This window comes from Ovis aries, chromosome 4, assembly GCF_016772045.2.
Source record: "Ovis aries strain OAR_USU_Benz2616 breed Rambouillet chromosome 4, ARS-UI_Ramb_v3.0, whole genome shotgun sequence".
Taxonomy (NCBI): Eukaryota; Metazoa; Chordata; class Mammalia; order Artiodactyla; family Bovidae; genus Ovis; species Ovis aries.
This window is the reverse complement of record NC_056057.1, coordinates 6339343-6362545: the sequence shown is the minus strand read 5'-3', so window position 1 is coordinate 6362545 and position 23203 is coordinate 6339343. Positions and strand designations below refer to the sequence as shown.

Genomic DNA, 23203 nt, shown 5'->3' with positions numbered 1-23203 from the left:
CCTATTCAGAGCTCTCTCCAGTTATGAAGCAGATGAAGAGCAACACTGAGCCTTTGGCTGCCGCTCCTTTTAAAGTCGTCTATTTAGGGCAGTGAGATTATTACTGATGTCATGCACATTTAGTGTAGCACGAGGACTTTGATCAGTTTCTCTCTGGCTTTTGGTTTTTCCTCGGGAAATTCTTACCACGCTGTCCCCTCTCTAACTCTCCATCTTGTATTGGCTATCCAAATATATCCAATAATGCTCTTTCTGAAACTATGCCAGCTGAGGTAATTACAGCTAAGCTGGGATATTCAACTGTGATGTCTGTTTGCTACAGAATGCTATACTCTTCCCCGAAGCCGTGGTGCCTGGCAGTTTCTGTTTTAAATTATTCCCCGAAGGGTCATCTCCTGTGTTGGGAATACTCACACTGCACCTGCCTGTCCCCTGAAGGGTTGTGTTTATTCAAACATGCAATACAGTTTCCCACTCTGCCTCGCCCTGTCTCCCAGACATGCTTTCTTCATCATCGGTACACTGTCCTGCAGGCCTGGGCTTCTGGGTGGGAATATCCTTTGTCTGCGAAGCCAGCTTGCCAGCCCAGCCAGCGGCACACAACCCCAGCCTGGCCCTTTCCCACTAACCTTCTTTCATGCTCCTCATCCCTACGTGTCTTCCACGGCAGTGCTCATGGGTTATTCTGCAGCTGCTGGGGGCCTCATCAGCTCTTTCCCTGCCTGGGTTTATTGTCTCCTGACTCAATTTTAGGTTACATCTATGTTAGAAGATACAGGGGTTTCAATTTCAAAGAAGAGGAGCATTTTCTCCCTGTCTTAGCTTCCCAGTGTTGAATTTCTGGGAGTGGGAGTGAGTTTCCCATTTCTGGAGCTTCTGGTGAAACTTACTAGATACAGGCACCCCGTAAAACCCTATCTTGCTGGTAAATCCTACTTTGTGAAGCAACTTCTGGAGTTGCCTGGGTTCTATTTTGTTTTCATGTTTTGAAGATAAGAATTCCTAGAAGACTCAGTGTGCACGTGGGGTGGGAATTGTGTGAATTCCTTGTCCATCCTTCTTCCAAGTTTCCCGACCCCACTGAGTTAATCAAATTGGGCAGTTGGCTAAATATTCTCTGGCTCTGGAAAGTGAACAGACCCAGAATGTGTCACTGTGAGCAGGATGCCTAGTCTGGTGACCTTAATACAGAAGTGTGGTGAACAGGCTTGTCGAAGGGTAAGGTGGAACAAACATACAGGCAAAATTTGGCCTGCCACGTGAAGAGTCTTAAAACCATGCATGCCTTTTGAATTGGCCATAAAATTCCCCAGGGTTTATACTGTGGTGATTCTTCGGAACATGGGCAAAGGCTGGCTATTAGGAGGTTTACCACTGTGTTGTTTCATTAAAAAAAAAAAAAAAAAAAGATTGAATACAATCTAGGTTCAAAAGCAGAAAAAGGATTTAAATAAATCCTACTGTGCCCATGCAATGAAGTATTATACAGACATCACAGATAAAAGTCATGGAAGCAAGGCTATGCTGCTAAGTTGCTTCAGTCGTGTCCGACCCTATGCAGCCCCATAGACGGCAGCCCACCAGGCTCCCCCGTCCCTGGGATTCTCCAGGCAAGAACGCTGGAGTGGGCTGCCATTTCCTTCTCCAAGCAAGGCCATGAGAATGTCTAAAAACTAGTTTATTCTGATCGAGAAGATATGTCACCACGTATTATCCATAGTATATAAGTGTCTGTGTGTGGATACACACGCACGCACACCACAGTTTTAATAGTGGTGATCTCTAGGTGACTGAGAGCTTCCCTGGTGGCTCAGCGGTTAAAGCCTCTGCCTCCAGTGCGAGAGACCCGGGTTCGATCCCTGGGTCGGGAAGATCCCCTGGAGAAGGAAATGGCAACCTACTCCATATGCATTTCTCACGTCTGCGTTGTCTCGTGTTTTGGTGTGGCAATGGTATTCTTTTATAAACAGGAAAGCAGGTTCCAATCCCCAGAGAGAAGCATGAGCTCAGTCCATAACTCGAACCCAAGCCATGCTGCTGGCGGGTTGCAGTGACCGCCACCCACAGGGGTGACCACGTCCCCAGAAACTCCAGCTCTTGCTTATGTCCTCAGGGAAGGAGAGCCCGCCGGTGAGTGACACCCCAGATGACAGCGATGAACCCATGCCTGTCCCTGAAGACCTCTCTACCACGTCTGGAGGCCAGCAGAGCTCCAAGAGTGAGCGCGGACTGGGTAAGTGGGCCGCCCACCTCTCACTCACAGGCCGTCACAGGCTCTAGACCGGCACCCTTGTCTCTCTGCATCCTTCCAAACACCACGATGAGCGTGTGTGAGTCCCGTCATCTGTGGTTTCCCCTCGGCCCCCATGTGAAGGGACCATGCAGTGCCGGGCGGGGCCCCGTGGTTTGAGCTCTCAGCCCCACGTGGGGTGCAGTGTGGCCGAGCTGAAGAGCATCCCCGAAGGCGGGCACGTCACTGGTCCCCTATCCTCAGAGCACTGCAGCAGGATGCAATTTACGGATTGTACTCACAGATGGGAGATTTATCCACTTCATGTGTTATGGCAGTGGGGCTATTTATTTTCATAGCTTTGATGTAGAAGGAGCCGAACCTGGCCCTTCTGTGTTATCCCTCTCCACATTCACATACCTTTTCCACAGAAGAATGGATGTGGAGGTATTTGCAGTCTCTCCCCCGGTGAGCCTGCCCAGGCTGTGGAGTCCATGGTGAGAAGTCTGAATCCACCCTCTCTAGGAAAATGGAGACCCAGAGAAGTTCAGGGAATTAGCCAGGGTCACAGAGCAGAGTCAGAAGCAGACACCATTTCTGACTAAAGGCTGGTGTTTATTCCAGTATACCCTATTCTCATCAGCTAATGAGTCAGCAGTTCCTTGGAATACCTATTTTCTTTTGCATTTTATAAAGAAAAAACTGTGGAGTTGAGAGCCCCTTATTTGCAGCAAAGAGTGTCATGAGCCGCGCATAAGTGGCAGTGAGATGGGACAGGCAGGAGAGATTTCATGGGATCAGCGTGTAAGACCCACAGCTGAGGAGGGCACTTGGCTAAAGTTCTGAAACCCACAAGTTATTTTCCTGTAGGACATCCTGATGTGATAACAGAGAAATGTATTTTGTATGTTTTCATGTGCCTTGGAAACCGGATAGACTCTGGGTATTTTTTTTTAAACCTAGCTATATAGTTAGCTGAACAAACGGGGATAGTGGCTAAAGTCTTCTGACGTAGATGAACCAAGAAAACAAGGACATTTCTGAATTCCTTTTCCCTGTTAGATAGTGCCTACTGTATGTGGGCAAGTAGATGAAGAGTGTGCCCTCTTTCTACACACGTCCTCTCAGGGTTTCCCAAAGCTAGGACACAGAGGAGCGTGCCTTGTTGTAATTGATGTGTTTGTGTGTTAAGACTGTCTTCTGTTTATTGCGAGAGATACTGGTTTGTCATTCACTTGTACAGCCGCAGTTTCCTTTCAAGACACATTTACATAAATTAAAAGACCAAATTTAAATAAAAACATAGGACAATGAGGGTGTGTATACATGATAAAGACTTGGAGATCCTCAGGGGCTGCAATGCAGAAGAAATTATGTGGATAGGTAGAGGTTAACCATTTAAATGAGCAGAGTGCAGACAACAGGGTTAGGACTCTGGGGTCACCATGGAGAACCTGGGGAGACCCCCCCCACTCCCCGAAACCCCTGCAGCTGACAGCCAAGGTCACCTGGGGCATCCAGTAGAGAACTGAAAGTCAGGCTGGTTCCTGGAGAGTGAAGAACAGTCCTCCTGGTGCAGGCAAGCAAGCTTTTGTTATCAGTGCCCTCACGGCCTCAGTACACCTCCTCTCCTGAACTTCAGGTTGTGGGAGCTCTGCGCTGGTAGGAGGTCACTGAGCCCCGGCTCCCAGGCTGCGTTCCCTGGGGGAGACCTAGTCTGGGCCCTAAAGGAGCCCCTGCAGGTGTGGCTGGTGGAGCCGGGTGAGGTGAGGGGCGGCCTGAGATCTGCGGGCTCCTCGTGCCTCCCCACGCCATGCCACACAACGCTCACTCCTTTCCGCATCCGATGTCTAAACACTGAATTTTAGAGTTGTAAAACTTCGGACAGCTGAGAGCCATCTTTCCTTGGCTTGTGAATGGCAGCTACCATGGGGACAGGCAGGGAAACTGGCTGGCAGCAGGGGAGGGGACAGAGGAGTGATGGGTCACTCCCGGGAAAGCAGGAGGGACAGAAGCACAGATGGGGGGCGGGGGGAGCGGGGAGGTTTGTGGAGGGAAAACCCCGAGACCAGGGAGCACAGAGAAGCACCAAGGAAACGGGCTGCCCTTCACACTGGGCGCTGGGCTTTAGGCACTCTGCTTCTGGTTTTGAAGGGGGTCAGCCAGCTCAGATGCGCAGTGAAGGCTCCCTGGGCAGCACCGAGAGCAGGAAGTACGTTATGTTGATAGCATGGCGCTGATGGGGGTTTAGCCGTTCAGTCGTGTCCGAGTCTTGCGATCCCATGGACTATACCCCGCCAGGCTCCTCTGTTCAGGGGATTCTCCAGGCAGGAATACTGGAGCGGGTTGCCATTTCCTTCTCCGGGGGATCTTCCTGACCCATGGTTTGAACCCAGGTCTCCTGCATTGCAGGCAGATTGTTTACCACCAGTCTTTAGCCACCAGGGAAGCCCTTGATAGCATTAGGACTTTAAAAGATGAAGGGATTAGTAGCTGAAAGGAAATGCGTATTTCATCAGCACACTGGGAAGAAGGCAAAGAACCCCGGGCCTGGGACCCACAACAGGAAGCAGGGGCCCTCCCTAAGCGGGCCCCTCCCTGCCAGGGCCCCTCCCTTCAGGGCAGCGGGAGCAGCCTAGCGGAGAGAAGGGCCTCGGAAGGCGCCTGGGCCGAAGAGGGCAGGGCTGGGCGGAGGCTGGCCCTGGAGACCCTGGAGACCCTGCACCTGGGCGAGGAAGGGTGGAGTCGGGCCCCTCCCTGCCAGGTTCTTACCTCCCTCATTTCAAACTGGCCAGAGCATTGGAACTCAGCTGGGCTCACAGGATAGTCTCCCAGGTTAACGGAAAACAAGCACACAGGCTTTGCTGAAGACAGCAACAAAGACAAGTAAAAATACAGTAAGAGGCAGAACAAGGTCTCTTAAAGGTTTTTAAAGGAGCCTGTTGTAGCTTCTCTGGAGAGAAGGAAAGAGAATGAATAGAAGAGGAATTTATTAATTTAAAAAAAAAAGTGATCCAGAGAATAGGCAAGCTGAAAACAGAGCCAAGAAGATGGGGAGGAATCCATTAGGAGAGGGCAAGACCAAGAGAAAGACTGGGGAGCCGGCCACTCCTAGACCCAAGATCAAGTTGGGGTGCTGGCTCCTCCAGTGGGAACATCAGGGAGAAATGGCGAGAGGGTAAAAGATGGTAAAATATGTGAAAGTCTTTGGTGATAATAGACCACTGGGTGTCTGTTTTAGAAAAAAAAACAAAAGATGCTTTTGAAAAACTCAGAGCCCTCACTCCCAGTCCTAGACAAGTCTGACCTCAACCAAGAGAACAGACAAGAGTAATGAGCAAGTTGTTGGGAAAGAGTAGAAACCATCCCCTTAAGATGCGGAGAAGTGTCTCACTGGTGGAGGGTCGTTCTCAGAAACAAGAGTAATGGTTTTGTACCGCAAGACTTCCATCAGTGTTGAGGGAGTGCCAAGGTGAGCCTCCTGAATTAAAAAAAAAAAAAAGATATGGGAAACAGATGTCAAGGGAATGACCTTGTCAGGACAAGGGAGTCACCCTCATTTGGCTCCTTTTTCCTCTGGGTCTGAACAAGAGGAAGTGAGTATCTAAAGTACAACGTGAAGGATTTAAGTTAGACACAGGAGAGAACTTCCTGGCCCTGAGGGATTTAGTATTTAGTCATCAGGACAGTCTATTCAACCAGATGCTAGCTTGTTCTTCTGAAGTGGTCTCTTTAATAATGAGAGAAATCTCATCTCTCTGAAGTGGTTGTGTATGAAACTGCTAAAAAGGAGGATGTACCCAGTGACCTCCTACGGCAACCCCCAAATTTACCCGCTCATCCATGGCAGTGCCCTCGAGAAGCGGAATATGGGTCAAGAGTCTTCTGACAGCTGTGGACCAGGGGCGACTACAAGTGTCTCACATAGAAATGATGCCAAGACTGGCGTCTCACAAAATGAAAAGCTTCTTTTCTTCCTTTGTTCAATATCTGTAGTCTCTTTCTTCCTTCAAGCGTGGACTTTTGCCTATCACTGTTTGTTCGCCTTTTGCTTCTGTGGGAGCTTCCCTGGTGGCTCAGCTGGTAGAGAAACTGCCTGCCATGCAGGAGACCTGGATTCGATCCCCTGGAGAAGGGAAAGACTACCCACTCCAGTATTCTGGCCTGCAGAATTCCATGGACTGTATAGTCCATGGGGTTGCAAAGAGTCACACACGACTGAATGACTTTGACTTTGCTTGTGTGAGTGGCCTTGTCCTAAAATTGGGCAGGGGTCCTCTAGCTCTCTGATGCTGTCAGTGAGCACACAGTCCTGGAATGGAGACGGGCTGCAGACTGGCTGATCCCAGCAGAAAATCAGGCTGTGAATAAGGTGAATCAGATTGTGAATAAGGTGGGGGGTAGGAGCCCTCACCCCCTTTGTAGATGGTGGGCAGGCAGAGGGGAGGCTTACCTGGCTGGAGCAGGGAGACAGCGAGAGGCCAGGGGTAGAGAAGAGAGGTTCAGGGCCGGAAAACCCAATGACACCCTGAAAGAGGTGCTTGGCAAGTTTAGGATTTAGAATGGAATCGCAGCGAAAACCCAGGGGCAGAAGCACAGCAATGCCCTGGGACTAAGAAGGAGAGATGACTGACAGGAGCCAGAGGTGGTGGTTGGATTAGCAGAGGGCCAAAGACTTGCGGTTGAGGACGGCTTTCCAAAAGGCTCGGCTCTGTGGACAGTCAGGATGGCCCTGTGCAGCAGTCATTCTCATGCTGAGAGAGACTTGAGGGGTAGATGCCTCTAAATATGGGGCACTCACGTGTGTTTGCACAAGCCCCTCCATGTTCTAGAATGTTCTTCCTTCGCCTCTGCTCACTTTCATGACCTCATCTCCAAAGAGGGAGGGGGGTGACAGCCAGCATTTCCTGGTGGTTAATCGTAGGCCCCGATTCCTGCAAGTCGCATCCTCCAGTGTGGGGTTTAGAGCGTTCTTGAAGCTGAATTCTCACACCTCGAGTCCTTTGCTTGGAAGGCCTTGACCATGATTTGATTTACCCTGGTAGAAATAGAAAAGGGAAAAAAAGTAGAAAAAAATCTGAATTTCTTCCCTGTGGCATCCAGGAAAATGATTAAGTGTGTCTACACATAATTTTTTTTTTTTTTTTTTTGGTCCATTCACTCAAAATAAGCATTCCTTCACTCCATCTTGAGTTGCAGGACTGGAGTGTAAATTGTAAGAGGATTTATATGTTTTTCCCTGGTGATTCTGTTGCCAGATCTCTCTTTAGTTCTAGGCAGGACAGCAAGCCAGTCCAGTGGGGAAGAGTGGATGAGGATGGGTGGAGGGCATTAATGCCTCCCTACAGCCTGGGAGTGAGAGATGCTGGAGAGACCTTTTCACGATGGAAAACCATGGGGCTTGAGTCTAATTGGAGCTGGGGCACTGGCGTCTGAGTACGGATGCTGCGCCCGCTTATCTAATCAGCAGTTAGAGGAAGTCGTTTTTATCTGTGCAATGCATCTCCTCTGAACCGAGAAACCCTGCTTGAGCTCAGGAGAATTATTATCTGGCAGCATCTGAGCACTGGCTGCAGCTGAGCTCAAGCTCACTCTGATGGGATGTGCGCTGTGAGAATCTCACAGAGAAAACCACCCAGGCCCGCGCTCTGTCCAGGGTCCGGGCGTCTCAGTTTCCAGTCTTCTTCTGAGGAACAGCTCAAAGCGTGTCATTTACACTCGTGTTCGCCTCTCTGTTGCAGTTACTTCGTCCTTTTCATAGCTGACACACTGCGCAGTGCTTTGGGAGCCAAACCCAGGGGAGACCAAAGTCCTCATTTTCCTCAGTTTCCTGAAACATGAGACATGGCATCAGAGAAAAATCATCTTGCCTACTCTCAAAGTCTTCTAAGTTTTGAAAAGAGGGGCTCTTATGATGTAACAGTTTCGTTGCTGCCCATTTAAAACTAAATGTTAAGTTTTTTCTGACCTCAATTTTGTAGGTCAGTGCCAAACATTTGGAAACCATGGTCTTTGCAGACCATTAGGACACGTTGGTGCATTAAACTAAACTGGAGACTGTGCTGTGTGGGATACCATCCTGTCCTGGGTTTGGGTATAGAAGGCGGGGCCAGATGGCAGAGGCTTAGGAATCTTCTTGGGGGAAAACTGAAACTGGAGTGTGTTGTGTGTAATGCCTGTAATGTGTGTGTGTGTGTGTGTCCTGAGTGGCAGTTGACAAGACCCCACAGTTGGTCTCTCTGGGGAGCGTCTCTCTGCTGGGACCCGGCTGCAGGGACTCTGTCCCTGGCTCTGCTGTCCCCTTGCCTCCTTGCCCATTGCTGTCACATAGGGCGAGCGCTGCAGGGTGAGGCAGGCTGCGAGGTGGAGGGCATCCGTGCGGCTGCTGTGGGTGGCACCATCATTTGCATCAGGCGAGTTCCCTGGGAGGCACCTGGGGATCTGGAGATGGGCTGGCCAGGTGCTGGTGTCACCTCCTGGCTGGTGACTTCAGGGAGAAGCACTGAGGTAGTGACCTCACAGACGCCTGAAATTCCCAAGAAAGAAGGCAAACGCAGGGGGCAGCACACGATCGGCGTGGCAAGACAGAAGAGTGTCAGGGTCCTCCCCAGCGGCGGGAGAGACTGGGGTGCAAGGGGAGGCCTGGCTGGAGGACGGAGGGGTCGTGAAGCCCCCACTGAAGTGAGGGCGGGCCCGCCAGAAGGCCGGGGATGCGGGGTCACACACTGCCCTGTTCTGTCCTGTGAGGGCCGCTGCGTCCTTGCCTGCTTGTCCTTGGAGGTCAGTGACCATAGGGCTGGGAGTTGTCAAGGCATGTCCAGGCCCTGCTGGAGGTCAGGCTGCCCTGGGCCCTGCCCTGCAGGCACCTCCCCCATAGAGGTCACTGTAGGGTTTGGGACCATACCGTTTAGGGTGACTTTGTGCTTTGTTTGGACTTGAGTTTCTCTAACTCTTAGGAAATGAAGAAATTCCATTCAAAAGGAGTAATATTGACCGAGTCCTTCTCCCTGGCAGGCTGATGCAGCTGCTGCCTTGAAGAGCTGAGCAGTTTAAGCTTGCAGCCCAGTGACCATAAGGCACTGCATAGTATGTGCATGGGACTCCAGGGTTCCTCCATAGAAAGTACAAAGGCTGGTTCCCAGCTGGGCTGGGGGGGGCTGATGGGGAGACTCAGGGAGCTGAAGGCCTCACAGGGGCGAGGAGGTGAGTCACGTTTGACCTTAGGAAATGGTGGTAGGTGGGCGAAGGGGAAGGGGTGGGCACAGTCCCAGCAAGGCCCCTGGGTTCTGGGAGGGGGCTGTGGGCTTCAGAGGGACCCTGCAAAGTGTTTCCTCCGAACCTGAGGGCTGGAGTGACCATCGGGGACAGCACACAGCATGTGTCCACGTGGCGTGGGCACGTGAGGGAAGTGGCTAGGGCTGCCCCGTGGCAGTCAGGGTGGCAGCGATTCTCTTGGAACAGCATGGGAAATGGGCACAGAGTTGGGAGTTGGGGTGGACTTGGAGTTCATTGGCAGTTTGTGGCCAGTCCAGCTCCGCTGAGGGGTGCTGCGCTCTGGGGCCTGGGGAGTAAATATGTAAGACTGTCTGAGAGAGAGAGCAAGGGAGGAGGCCAAGACTGCGCCGTTTGACTCAGATGAAATTCCTGGGAAGAAGTGCGGCATGGAAGTCCCCGGGAGGGAGGAAGACTTTAAGGAAGAGGGGAAGAGGTAGCACCAGTGATAAAGAACCAGCCTGCCGTGCAGGAGACCCGGGTTCAATCCCTGGGTTGGGAAAATCCCCTAGAGAAGGAAATGGCCACCCACTCTGGCATTCTTGCCCGGGAAATCCCATGGACAGAGGTGCCTGGGGGGCTGCAGTCCATGGGGTCACAGAGAGCTAGACACAGCGGACCGAGTGAGCAAGCATGCATGGGAAAGTGGAAGAGGGGCTGGGAAGGGGCTTCAGGAGGATGGAGCTTCCCCATGGCAGCTGGGCAGGGGTGGAGGCCCAGGTCAGAATGTAGGGGGGCGGGAGGGGCTGAGGGCTCGGGCAGCCCTGCGGATGTAAGAATACCAGGAGGAGAGCTGGCTGCAGCCCTGGAGAACGCTCAGGAGGCCTGTGTGAGACAAGGGGGAGTTTAAGTCTGTTAGAAGGTGGGTAGGATGGAGCGAGAGGAGAGAAAGAACTAGAATGTCACCGCCCAAGTGGTGTCCCCAGGGAGGGAGGACCAGACATGCAGGAGCTGGGCTGGGGGCTCTGCCTCAGCCTGCCCACACCCCAGGGACCCTGAGACCATCCCTCCTGGGTTCAGTCTCCATTTGGGAACCCCACATAAGAGGGGCCATCCTGACCTCCCACTCCTCACCTGGCCCCGCTTACAGGGAAAGCATGCCTCTGGGGTCTGTTCACTGCCTCCTTGGCATCCAGTAGGTGTCTGAGACGTGTGGACCAAAGGAATGGGATGGTGGCCCTGCTTTCTCGGGGGAGGGTGAGCAGGACAGTAGAGAGAGCTCTTAAATTAAGGTTGAGGGAGAGGAATGTAAGGCTGTATCTGACTTTAAGGTTTGTCCCGTGGATTATTTTAGGTCCTTTTCTCAAGAGGGGCCATTGGTATTTGGGGCCCAGAGGCTTTTCCAGGCTGAGACTACCCCCAGGTGCTACTGAGCCAGTTTTATGACACCCCAACTCATCACGCTGCCCTACATCTTCAAGTTTCTCAGCTGAGAACAATCTGTCCCTGAGAACACAGTCATCCTCACGTGGCTCCATGTGTCCATTCGCACGAACTTCACAGCCAGATGGGTGTTTTGTGGCTGATTGTTTAAGATGTTTTTAATAGTTAGTGGGGGCTTTCCAGGTGGACTGGTGGTAAAGAATCCACCAGCCAGTGCAGGAGGCACAAGAGACTTGGGTTCAATCCCTGGGTTGGGAAGATCCCTTGGAATAGAAAATAGCAACCCCCTCCAGTATCCTTGCCTGGAAAATTCCACAGACAGAGGAACCTGGTGGGCTACAGTCCATGGGATCGCAGAGAGTCAAGCATGACCGAGCACGCACACACAATGGAGTCAATACTGTTCCAAAACTCACAGTAGTCTTTTTCAAAAAGGGAATAGCGTGTAGAAAAACGGGGCCCCGGAGAGGCTGGAACAGCTGAGCCTGGCATTTCCAACCACGCTTCTAGCTTTCATTTTGTGTCTCCAGAGGAGCAGGTGAACTCAGCAAAGCTGCTCATTTTTACAAAGAGAAAGCGGCGATCATCTTATCTCCATCTCTTCTGACAACCTAAATTCAGGATCACATTGTACCTAGTTGGTTTACCAAGGGAAGCAACAACAGATTCTTATCTGCGGGAGTAGAGAGATCAACAGTTCTAGGGTTTCTGGTCCCAGTTTTATTCTCCACTTTGTTCCATCTGTGCTGAAAGCATAGTTAGCTCTGGGTGTAAAGCAACCAACCGACATTTCGTTAACTTTCCTTCTACATGGGGTTTCAGAAAGAAATGGAAAAAAAAAAAAAACACACTTTTGAGCTGTGGTTGCCAGTTGCCACCTGTCCTGTCTGGTTAGGACATTTCTGATTTGGGAAGTGTAAATATAACCCAGAAAGAAAAAAAAAAAAAGCTTCCCCTCCTTTTATGCAAAAGTAGAAAGGCTTAAGCACAGTGAGCCCTAACCATTGCCCTGTGAAGTTTCCACAGCACCAGGCTGATGAGATGAGAACACTTGCTTGGCGGAGCCAGGCCCCAGGAAGCTGCCTTCCTGGCTCCTACAGCCTGGGGCGGGGTTGAAGCCGAGCCACTGCAGCCTCCAGATAAGCCCAGCGCCCTGCAAGGTCTTAGCAGGAACTACAGTTCACACGTTACTGCAGAGCCAGCTGCTCAGAATTTTAAGCCCTTTGCCTCCTAGGACTGGGGGGGAACAGGAGCTTACAGGCAGCTCGGAGACTGTGTTCAGGTTCTCAGGCTGGAGCCTGAGAGCTGTGCTCTTGTTATCTGTTGGTAGCTGAAGGACTACTGCGGTTGGAAGATTTACACTCGAGAAATGGGCAAACACTACAAACTAGGAGTTTGGGTTTTGTCTCTTCCTGAGAGCTGGTTTACCTGTACACAGGGGCTAATCTACGGTTGTGATGTCTTGACAGCACCGGTGGAAAGCAGGAATTTTCTTACTGATGGGGGTATGGATGTATCTGTTTTTGTACGGGGTGTTAGGGAAGACCCAGCCTATTAGGGAGACCGGGGTCAGTGAGGGGTACATGCAGCTTGTCCAACATGACTTGATTCCAAGTGACGCTTTGCTGTTGGTATCACACACTAGAAATGTCACCACAACTCGATTCTGTGTATTAACAAGCAGAATGCTGCCTTAGCGATTGAGTTTTGTTGCTGCGGGGTGTGCGATTAGAAAGGATTCTGTATCTTACTTATGACAGAGCATTATTATTATTATTATTGTTGCCGTTATTTTGGTTTGAAGAACTGGAAACGCGATGGGAGACTTGTCTGCACCCCATCGATTGGTCTCTGAATTACAGTGACTTTTGCAGGAAAGCATTGGCCTCACGCTCTCCTACAAAACACATGGGACTCCATCTTCTCTAAAAGAGTTTTGTATTGAGCTCCGTGGATGAAAGACAACTCTGAGATGTGGGCACAGATGTGGCAGGAGACCTCGTCAGTGGTCCCTAAGTTGTGGCTTCTTTGGGACATTTCCTCAGCAAGGGCCCGGTCGTGTGAGTGGCCCAGGGAGCAATCAGAAAGCTGATCACAGCTGGAAGACCAGAGAGGCACTCTCCAGCATCCGTGCCCCGAAGCACCTGACCGAGACAGCAGCTAGATTAATGCAGGAGTCTTGGTGGCTTAGTGGTAAAGGATCTGCCTGCCAGTGCAGGAGACAGGGGTTCAATTCCTGGGTCGCAAAGATTCCCTGGAGGAGGAAATGACAACGCACTCCAGAATTCTTGCCTGGGAAATCACGTGGAGAGAGGAGCCTGGCGGGCTAGAGTCCACGGGGTCGCAAAGAGTCAGACAGCACTGAGCAACTCAACAGCAGCAACTTGGTGTCCTCCGTTCAGGAGTGAGTTGAGCAGCAGGGATCTTTGGGCAGGTCCAGGGCGTGTCTCTGCGAGGCCGCCTGCCAGGAGAGAACTTCCCCTGCAGGGGATGTGGCTGCAGGCTGCTGATTTCCACTGAAATCACCAGGGCCTGATTCCGGTGAAGCCCTGAACGTCCGGTGTCCTCCCCGCGGGGCGGGGTGCGATGGACGAAGGCCTGCAGCCCACGGCTGCGCTGCGCTGACAGAGCTCCTGGGGCAGGCGGCCACGCTCCTTTTCAGAGTGAAGGACTGTCACACTAGAGGTGAAAGCCTGCTGAAATGAGAAAAGGACTTTTATGACAGCCTTGCAGGCAGCTCTGTGATTATTTTTATTATTATTCTTGGAATCCAGCAGCAATTTCCTGCCTTCTTAATATCTTTAAGTCTCTCCAGTTTAACACAGTAACAGTAAAATATGACTTCGCCAATACCCCCCCAGCACTTCTGATGTCCTTTTTCTCCCCATCATGTGAAATGATGACGATTAACCATTGTCCGGTGTAGAGAGCACTTTGGTAACTTTAGCATTACGGTTCAAGCGGTCTTTGGCAAAATTCATGTGCAGTCGACAATGCTGTGGTTTTAAGTGAAGTGGTTTTCATTCTGAGATGAGAACAGAGTGAGGTTGTTACGCTCAGCACTGTACTTACAGTTTTAAAAAGGACTATTACTACAAATATGTGGACTCAGGGCTGATTTTTATACCTGAAGCTGGAGCTGCTGTTGTTAACAGTTCTGTTAAGCGTTTGTATTTGTTCATTTTGTGGCTTTCCCATTTCAGTAACTTTTTTTTTTCTTTGTAATTACTGATGGAGTGTCTCCTAACAACACATCCTTAAAAGCAGCCTGCCCTGTGCATGGACACACACGCACACTCTCTGCAGTATGTGAGAGAGTGTCCTCCCAGGCAGCTGGGCTCCAAGCCTCCTGAAACACAGTGACCTTGAACAGTCCTTGGGTGGGGAAAGGTTTCATGGATGAATGACAGCCAGCATTTCTGGAACATATTTGTGAAATCTGGGAATCCCCTACTCTAGAGTCCATGGAATATAATGAGACACATGTAGGTAATTCTCAATTTTCTAGGAGTCACATTAAAAAAGAAAAATGGTACAGGTGGAACACATTTTCATATATTTTAGTTAACCAAGTGTGCCCCAAATTTTGTTGTTTAAACATGCACTTAATATAGACAATCAGTGACTATTTTACCCTTTTTTTTGTATTGAGTGTTTGAACCCCTGTATGTATTTGAGGCTAACAGCACATCTCAATTTGAATCACCCACATTTCAAGGCTCAGAAGCCTCCTGTGTCTCGGGGCTACCTGGTGGTTCAGACGGTAAAGAATCCGCCTGCACTGCAGGAGACCCAGGTTCAATCCCTGGGTCAGGGAGCTCCCACTCCAGTTTCCTTGCCTAGAGAATCCCATGGACGGAGGAGCAGCCTGGTGGGTTACAGTCCATGGGGTCACGAAGAGTTGGACACGACTGATCGGCTTTCACGTTCACATACTTTTCAGAAGTGTGTCATTATATCATAGCAAATGTTTTCAAATTAATTCTTGCAGAAATGAAGCCCTAGACTAGTTATTCATCCACTTTCTAAAGTAGTCTTTAACTCAGTTTTATCTTCAAGACATTTTCTCAATTGTCATCACGAAGGAATTGGAAATTTTGTATTTTAGTTCTTCTGATTTTGGCCACATTTGATTTAGAGAAAATCTCGGTCCAGTTCAATTTTTTACATCATTTGAATTTATTTGATGTAGTTTGGTTTCACCCATAGATTTTGTAAGTGTTTGGTTAAACGTGTAAAACAAAACAGTTTTCCAAAGCATAGAGGCTAAATTAAACACAGGAATTTATCACTTTCTTAGTTTTAATTTTCATCCATTCGTTTTATTCTCATACACTTTTTATGGTCACTCGGGTGGTGGGAAATCCCTCTTAATTTTTTGAAGCAAGGCTGTTGCTTTCTAGATGGAAAGGACGTCCCACAAGAGCACCGGTGAGACTGGCGCCACATGAACTGACTTCCAACAATGGGCAGCATCACTTGTTTGCCAAAATCGTGGGGAAGGAAGCTTCTTGATCGCTTCCTAGGACTGACATAGATATACTACCATGTGTACAGCAGGCAGCCAGTGGGAAGCTGCTGTATAACACGGGGATCTCTGCAAACTGTCCTGAAACGACCTAGAGGGTGGGGATGGTGGAAGGGAGATCCAAGAGGGAAGGGATATATGTGTACATATAGCTGATTGACTTCTTTGTACTGTAGAAATAATGCAACATTGTATAGCAATTGTACTCCATAGGGGGAAAAAAATGCTGCTACACTGTGCTGAAGCAATGGGGCAGAGGTGGTAAAGCAGAGGCTTTTTTTTTTTTCCCCCACTGTAATAGGGGAAAGGGAAGCAGCCAGCTGCCTCTGCTGCACCCTGAGAAAACAAGCCTGGGGTGTCACCTCAGCACCACATTCTGATGCCCCTGCTTGAGGCACCCTGGCACTCAGCCAGGCTAAGCTTTTCACAAGCCAGACCCCAGCCTTCCTGTGCAGGGACGCCTCGTGCTCACTTACTGGCACGCGGCTTGTGCTTCGGGAGACAGCGGGGCCTGTGTGGCTGCAAAGCTTCCTGAGCTCAGCGCCATCCAGGGAGCCGCAGGCAGCGCTGTGGCTTCGATCGTGCTGACGCTCCTCGTGGCCGCTTTCTTTCTCTCCTCCTGAATTTCTTTCCTTCTCTCTCTCTCTTTTTTCCTTTCCTTTTTCCTTTCTCTCTCTTTCTTTCTTTTCCTCCCTCCTCCACTGCCTCTCCTCACCTCCCTCCTTCCCTTCCTTCTTTTTCTCCCTCCCCTCTTCCTTCTTTCCCACCTGCGTTTTTTTCCTTCTTTACTTTTTATATTGAAACAGTTTCAGAGTGTGAGGAATAGTAGCAGCGTTTAGTTCAGGAACAAGCTGTCGTAGGAGGCGTCAATGAGAGGCTGCCCCAGTGCCCTTAGGTGCCACCCACCTGTGTAATGGGTAACCTCACTTAATAGTATGGTTGGCAGCAAGGGAAAGACCCAGAGCCGCCCAAGTCCACGGTCACTAGCTCTTGCTTTTTGCTGCTTGTTAAATGGAACAGACAGGGGCTATCTGGTTCATGATTTTGTGACAAGAGCTACATCTTTGTGCAAAAGGGTTGTACAAGGAAAAAAATCACCGTGAGGAAAGGTTGCCATCTGGAACCAAAGAGAACACCTTTCCCAGGTGTGCGGGGAGAGATGCTAGTGCTCAGGGTGGTGCACCTGAGAGAAGGCAGCCAGGACTTGTCCTTGAGGGATCCAGACACTTACATCACTCACACGCGCTGCAGCTTCTCTGCTGGCATCCCCTGCCGAGCCCCAAGACCTACTTCCGAATATTTGAGGGAGACTTTCTTTTTTCCTTTAGGAATAGTTAAAAGTCCATCTGGAGCCTTAGACCTTGGTGTGAAAATGTTGAATTCATCTGGGAAGTGCTATTGTTTGGTTCAAAAACAAGGTTTAATTGTAACATAGTGAGAAGTGCTTTCTGGGTTGACTTGTAAGTTCACCCTGAGAAATCACCCCTGGGAGATGACGAGCCAGCGTGTTGTAGGATCTGAGGCTGAGCACCCTGGCTGCCCTGCCTTCAGCGGCAGGTGCACCCGGTCAGAGCTTCTCCTGGTTCCTTCTGCGTACAGTGGTGTTTCAAACAGTCTTCAACTTCTTACCTGGCCTGGGAAAGATGACCCGTCTGTTTGCTTCGCGCAGCTCCTCATGCCTGTGGTATGGACAGGCCACATCCTTTGTTATTCTAAGCTAATCTCTTTGTCCCTCCCCGTGAGTCCCTGATGAAGCCCTGTGGAGCCTGTCTCCCTCCTTCTCCTTCCAAGTAGGTGCCATAAGGACCCATCACCCGCATCTCAGCTCTGTGTGCACTGTGCTCAAGGAAACGTGTTTCCCGACTCCCACACTATGTGCGTTCGGCCGAGCGCACGTGCCCGCCTCTGCGCCGCCAGTACCACAAGGGCGAAACCAGCATGCGGGCGTCGTGAGGCACGCGCCCGGGTGACGGGCCGCCGAGTGCGCCGGGCGTCCTGTGCCTGGGCGCCGCATCCAGCTGGAAGGAAGCGTCCTTGCAGGCTGCGCCTCTCCCACTTCTTCAGCTTCTTCTCCAGCCTGAAACGCAGTATGAGGTAAAGCAAACCATGATGAGCAGCCCGCCACGGGGAAGTACCCAAGTACAGTGTATTGTGAAAACCCTCTTTATTGGGTCTGTTCCTGAGCCTGGCTGTAGAAATAGAAAATCATCTCAGTTGAAACTTTGGAATAAATAATTTAAGTATTGAAGGAAAATCATGAACCCTAATGGGAAGGAAGCCATGCTTAGCACGGTCGAGGGGAAATATCTATAAAATGTGTCATCTAAAATTTTAAATAAAATATATACGGGAAGAAAATGGGAAATGAGTATTTTCACTTTTGCTGTGTAGTTAGGATTTATTTTGCTGCCCAAAGCCTGAAGGTCACTCCCTCTGAACTTCTCCCAACCTTTAGGGAGACAAGGAATCCAAATTAACAGCATCCTGGGATCTCAGAAATTATCAATGTGCCTTACGTGGAAGTGCCACCTTTTTAAATGTTTACCAGCATAGACTATGGGTTCGTTTGATTCTCTTCAGTCTTGAAAATTGAAAAGCAGTCAGATGGCTTATTGACACGTTACTGAAAACCATATCTTCAGAGTGCATCTCTGCATCTAGGCAAGCTGCTAGACTAGCTGTAGTGGGAGGTCAAAGCCTGTGAGAAGTGGTGTCCACAGGAGTTAAGTGGATGGCAGGGACCTACAGGGTCCCTGGTGGGTTTGCAGCTAAATGACCAGCCTCAGTTCTAAGTGGTGTCAGCATTCCAGAGTGCAAGGGAGCAGGCCGGAGGTGGGGTTAACAGAGGATCAGTTGAGGAGACAGATGCTTGTAACATACCTGCTCTGTCCTAGCACGCTGCTAGGCACAGGGTGACCGAGAAAGGTGAGATTCTGGGGCCCAAAGCAAGAGAAAGGATGCTGCCGAGCAGGGAGAGAGAAATAGAAAAAAGGGAAAAGATAGAAATAAAACAGACGACAAACTGTCTTCTTGTCCAGCAGACAATTCTGCCTGGTTGTAAACCTCAGCTCCCTAGACATGAAAACATTTAGCCTGATGCATTGAAGATCATGGCAGCTCCTATTGACGGCACTGACCGCGATACGACTATTCCCCAGGGAGAAGGTGAATGAGCACGTCCGTCTGCACGTTGTTGCAGCCAGGACAGCTTAGAAAGCTTCTGAGGCCGACACTTTCCCCCACCCCAGCACCCACGGAACCAGCCATGCACACGACTTGTTTCCTCTGTGCTCGGAGGCTGCATTTGGATGGGTTCCCAACCCTCTAAAGCCCTCCAGACCAGGACCCCTGAGCAGCCTTGAGCCCAAGACTCTGCAGCCTTAATAGGGAGTAGCCAGCCTGTTTGGACACCTTATGAGACAGCCTGCATGACGTTTAGAGGGGCCCTGAACATTAGAAAAGACTCGAATCTTCTGTCCAGGGCCAACTCTGCAGCTGTCTGCCATAGCCATACTTTTTCCTAAGCATGGGAACCCCTCCAATCATGCAGACAGTAAGTAGACCAGGCCCTCTCAGCATCCCCTTTTCCTAGCCAACAGGTCCTGGTTCCTTCCGAGTGTGATGAAATAAACACAGTCCTGTATTTGCGCTCCATCTCCCCACTACTCTCACAGTCCCCGGGCGTGTGCCCTGTGCCCAAGCCTCTGAAACCCAGCACGGAAGGACCTTGCTGGCCTTGGTCCAGGATGCAGGAGAGAGAGAAAGCCCAGTCCCTGCTGGGATGTCCAGATCTGTCTCTGCCCTTGGAGTGCGTGGGAAGACCGCGTGACAAAGCCAGATTCGTAACCACATAGGACTCTCCACTGTTGGTTTATAAACGCATGGGCATCAAACATATCTTCCGTGCTTTTGGACTTTAATGTTCTAGTTCTTAAGGGCAGGGAGCCAGTGTGATTAAGGTCTTCCTTGCTTTGGCATGGACTCCTCCTGGATGCACTGTAGGGTCAGCAGAGGCCCAGGTTCAGGGCCAACTAAGAACTCAGCATAAGTTTCTCAGAACAGTTCTGAAGAATGTCTCCCTCCTGTTGCACCTATGCCTTTGGTGTTTGGAGTCTCATGCGCTGCTGGGTGCAGTGCATTTCCCTGCAACCTGTCAGTGTCCTTCTGGAAGTGCTGTGGGTGCCTCCTGCAAGAACAGTGCTTAAGAAGAGGGTGTTTCCTTTGACACATTGGTTCCACAGCAACTTTGTGAGATGTCTGCTGAAAACGTAGCCTTTATAAAAAAAAAAAAATTCAGATAATCTAGTACTGTTTTTTAAAAGATGAAACTAACATACATGTGCTGCTAAGGACTCAACTGTGTCTAATCCCTGATTCTCTTAGCACCCCTGGCCTTGCTGTCAGGACAAGCCGGTACAAAAGCGTGCAGCTCATGATCGTTTGTTAGCAAACCAGGCCTAAGGTCAAAGTCCTGCTTTTAAGCCAGAATTTCCAAATTTCTGAAGAGGAGCAAAGGGCACACTGTGCATCAAAGCAGAAGCAGAAAAATATGCCCTTGTTCCCACGGGCACATTCCCCCCATCCTATTTGATTCTAGGTAAAGCCAGACTTGCAAACAGCTGTGTCTATCAGAGCATTCATTGGGTCTAAGTTTTACTTTTGCAAATGGAAACGTTATCTTACAACAAATTGGTCCGTTCCTTGGATCCAGAATGCGCCACAGCTCAGTTGAAGGGTCTGGTGTCCTGCCCCGTGATTCTGTGAGTCACTCACGTCCAGGTGGCACAGAATAGAGAAATAGAGACAGAGAGAATTCTCAGAAAGTTTTAAGTGAAAGGGAAATCGGGGAGAAAGAGTTGCTTGACAACCCTTGTCCTCTCAGTGATGGTTTGTGCAGTCCTCACGGCGTTGCTGCTGGGATCGGACTCCTGGTTCTTTGTGTCAGGAAGGCTCACATTCTAAGACATCAGAGAGACAGGGGGAGTCTGGACGGAAGGTGGGATGCTTTACTGTCATCAGAGGATAAATTCAACCCATTCCTTCATTTAAGAATGAAGAAAATGCCAAGATTTCCCTGTGAGGTGCCAGAGGCACTTTCGGGAGAATTCCCTTCAGAGGGACACACCTGTTGATGCCCGTCAGTTGACTATACCTTGCAAATTGTCGAATAGGAAAAGACAGTCATTTGTTGAGTGTGCCGGGAAAATTTAATTCTTCTTTTAGTATCGTGTTGTATTTGTGTGTCTGGCTGCCTGAGTCCTGGTTGCAGCGCACAGGATGCTCATTGTGTCGTGCGGGGCCTTTCATTGTGCGACGCGGGCTACTCTCTAGTCGTGGCGTGGGGCTTAGTTGCCCCGCAGCGTGTAGGCTCTTAGTACCCCAGCCAGGGACCAAACCTGTGTCCCCACCCCGTTGCACGGTGGATCCCTAGTCCTGGACCACCAAGGAAGTCCCCAAATTTCATTCTTTGAAGTCTTCCAGTGCTGCCCCTGGAAATGACAGGCCTGACTTTTCAGAGTCCACGGAAAAAGCATGTGATTCCTACAGGAAACAGAAAAAGAAGGGGCAGGATGGCTGATGAGTGATTTCAGGAGATGTCTTACAACTGACTGTTAGCAAACGTTCTCGCCTCAAAAAAAAAAAAAAAAAGAGTGGGGTATGTACATGAGAAGGAGATATTTTTGGCACATTCTTTGAGGTGAAACACCTCCGTGAGGGGCTGCTTCCTCACTACTATGGCACCAAGGTTGGAACTAGAACGAGGTGGCTCTGAAACCGTGGGTGGCAGTGAGACCAGCTGGAGAGGACCCGGCCTCCTGCGCAAGGAGCCAGCCGCCCTGTTGGTTCAGATAGACCCACACCCGGTGTGACCAAAGCAGGCAGTTCCTCCGAAGGCACACCAAGGGAAACGTAAAGAAAGCACTTCTTGAGATGGTGCCAAAGAATGTCAGTAAGTGGACTGCTGTCTTGCACATCATGCCCACTCACTCCATGAAATACCCCGGGTCAAGCCCTACAAGACCCTGCTCTTGGATGACGCACCGTCATTGGAGGGAGATGAAGGGAGCATCGTGGAGACAGGTGGGCAGGTGGGCCTCATGCGGTTTTACGGATGAGAGTGTTCCCAGCACCTGCCCAGACCCTAACACCGCTTAGTAGGGTGGTTGGTACTTGCAGTCTCCACCTTGGGTAGGTAGTTGGTTATGCAGTTAATGAGGTTAGTTAACTGATCTTCAAATCAGACAACCCATGTGAACCCAAGTTTGTTGATTTTAAATCTTTTCATTCTTTTGACTTTCACTGTATGTTTTATTTTACATTTTTAAGCCTGCATGTTTATGATATTCGGAACACAAGCATTAGCTGCATGACATTAAACAGTACTGTCTTAGGTTCTCAGTGGGACTGAGCTGGTGGGAGAAAGTGGTCCTGATTGCTGTGCTGCAGCCGGCGTCACTGTGCAGCGTTTGCAGAGCCCAGAGGGAAGATGAGGACAGCGACTCGGGCTGCGGGAGGGTGCGGAACACATGCAATGCTGCCAGAGCCAGAAAACCCCGCAGCAGGCCAGGAGGGGGGCCATCTGTGAAGAGAAGAGTGCAGGACATGACCTACACTCTGTCCCTTCAAGAAGGGGAGTTGATGGGAGAGGGGATCAGGTGGGGGGCAGACCCGTGGGCTGAGGAAGCAGCGCTGTGGCTGCGGTGTCCGCGTGGGCCGAGGGCAATCTTGATCTGAACCTCGGAGGAGGCGCACGGAAATGTATTCCCTGGGCAGACACAGTTGTGGTGATACCTGCTGGGCTGGGTGTGGGGTCACTGGCTTAGCTTGGTCCCCAAATGGTTGCAAATTTGGATCTTTTATTCCATTGCCTTTCACCAAGAGATCTCGTGGCCCGGATCACCCTAATTAAAACCCTATCAATTCAAGGCATTCATTCTTCTGTGTTCATGTTCTCGAAGCTGTGAGAAAGGAGTTGTGGGCAGTTTGGGACCCCCCACCCCCGACCGCCACCGTGCAGTTTGAGTCAACGCTTTGGAAACCAGACAACTTATCTTATCTCTCACATTTATCCAGAAAGCTGTCAGTTTGAGAATACCAAAGTTAGGAATGAGAACCCATGTGAGAAAGCCCCACGGTCATTTCCTGAGAAATGACCCCCAACTCGGACGGAGGTGTCAGAGCAGAGCTCACCAGTGCAGTGGCAGTGAGGAGGGGGTGGCTCTGGGTGGGCCCTGCGGATGGACGCGCGTGGGTGTGGCTCACCGTCACCATGGCAACTGCTGGCTTTAAGGCAGCTCCCCCCTCCTCCTCCGTTCCCCTGACACCAAGCGCCTGGCACTGCTGCCCTTGGCTCCAGAGGGCACGGTGGGATATTCTGGGACATGGAAGCCCCTTTAGGGGGTCCCAGTGGTTGTGGCCACGCTGTGTTCCTCAGGAAGGCAGCACAGACCTCTTCCTTTCCCTGTTGCCACCTCTACGGGTTTTCCCGATGTGGACGCCAGTTGACTCTCGGGGCCCATTTGGAAATTGAGCGAGCTGAGCAGGTCAGCCAGGTAAAGTCTCTGAACCCATCGTAACCCAGGCTATGGTCCATCCCGTGCCCTCGAGACAGCGCGCAGGTGATTCTGCAGGTGGGGAGAGACCCGCCCAGGATGTGGAGGCAGACGGATGAACGGGGAGGAGGATTCTGAGTGCTTGTGTCCCTAGCAGACTCTGGCATGGGTGCACACCACGCACAGATAACCGCCCTGACCTGGGCCATTGGAAGTGTGTCACTGAAGTGTAAAAAC

At 50.5% G+C, this 23203-nt stretch overlaps 1 protein-coding gene across 25 annotated transcripts in view; it reads left to right on the top strand.

Annotated features, from left to right (window-relative positions):
- The window catches only part of IKZF1 (IKAROS family zinc finger 1), a 117671-nt gene that overhangs the window by 22332 nt on the left and 72136 nt on the right, over positions 1 to 23203 (top strand). For all 25 annotated transcript variants that reach the window (XM_042248359.1, XM_060414421.1, XM_042248341.2 and 22 more), the window contains one exon: positions 2114 to 2233. In XM_042248359.1, coding sequence (XP_042104293.1) covers positions 2114 to 2233 — 120 coding nt within the window. The remainder of the gene's footprint in view (positions 1 to 2113; positions 2234 to 23203) is intronic.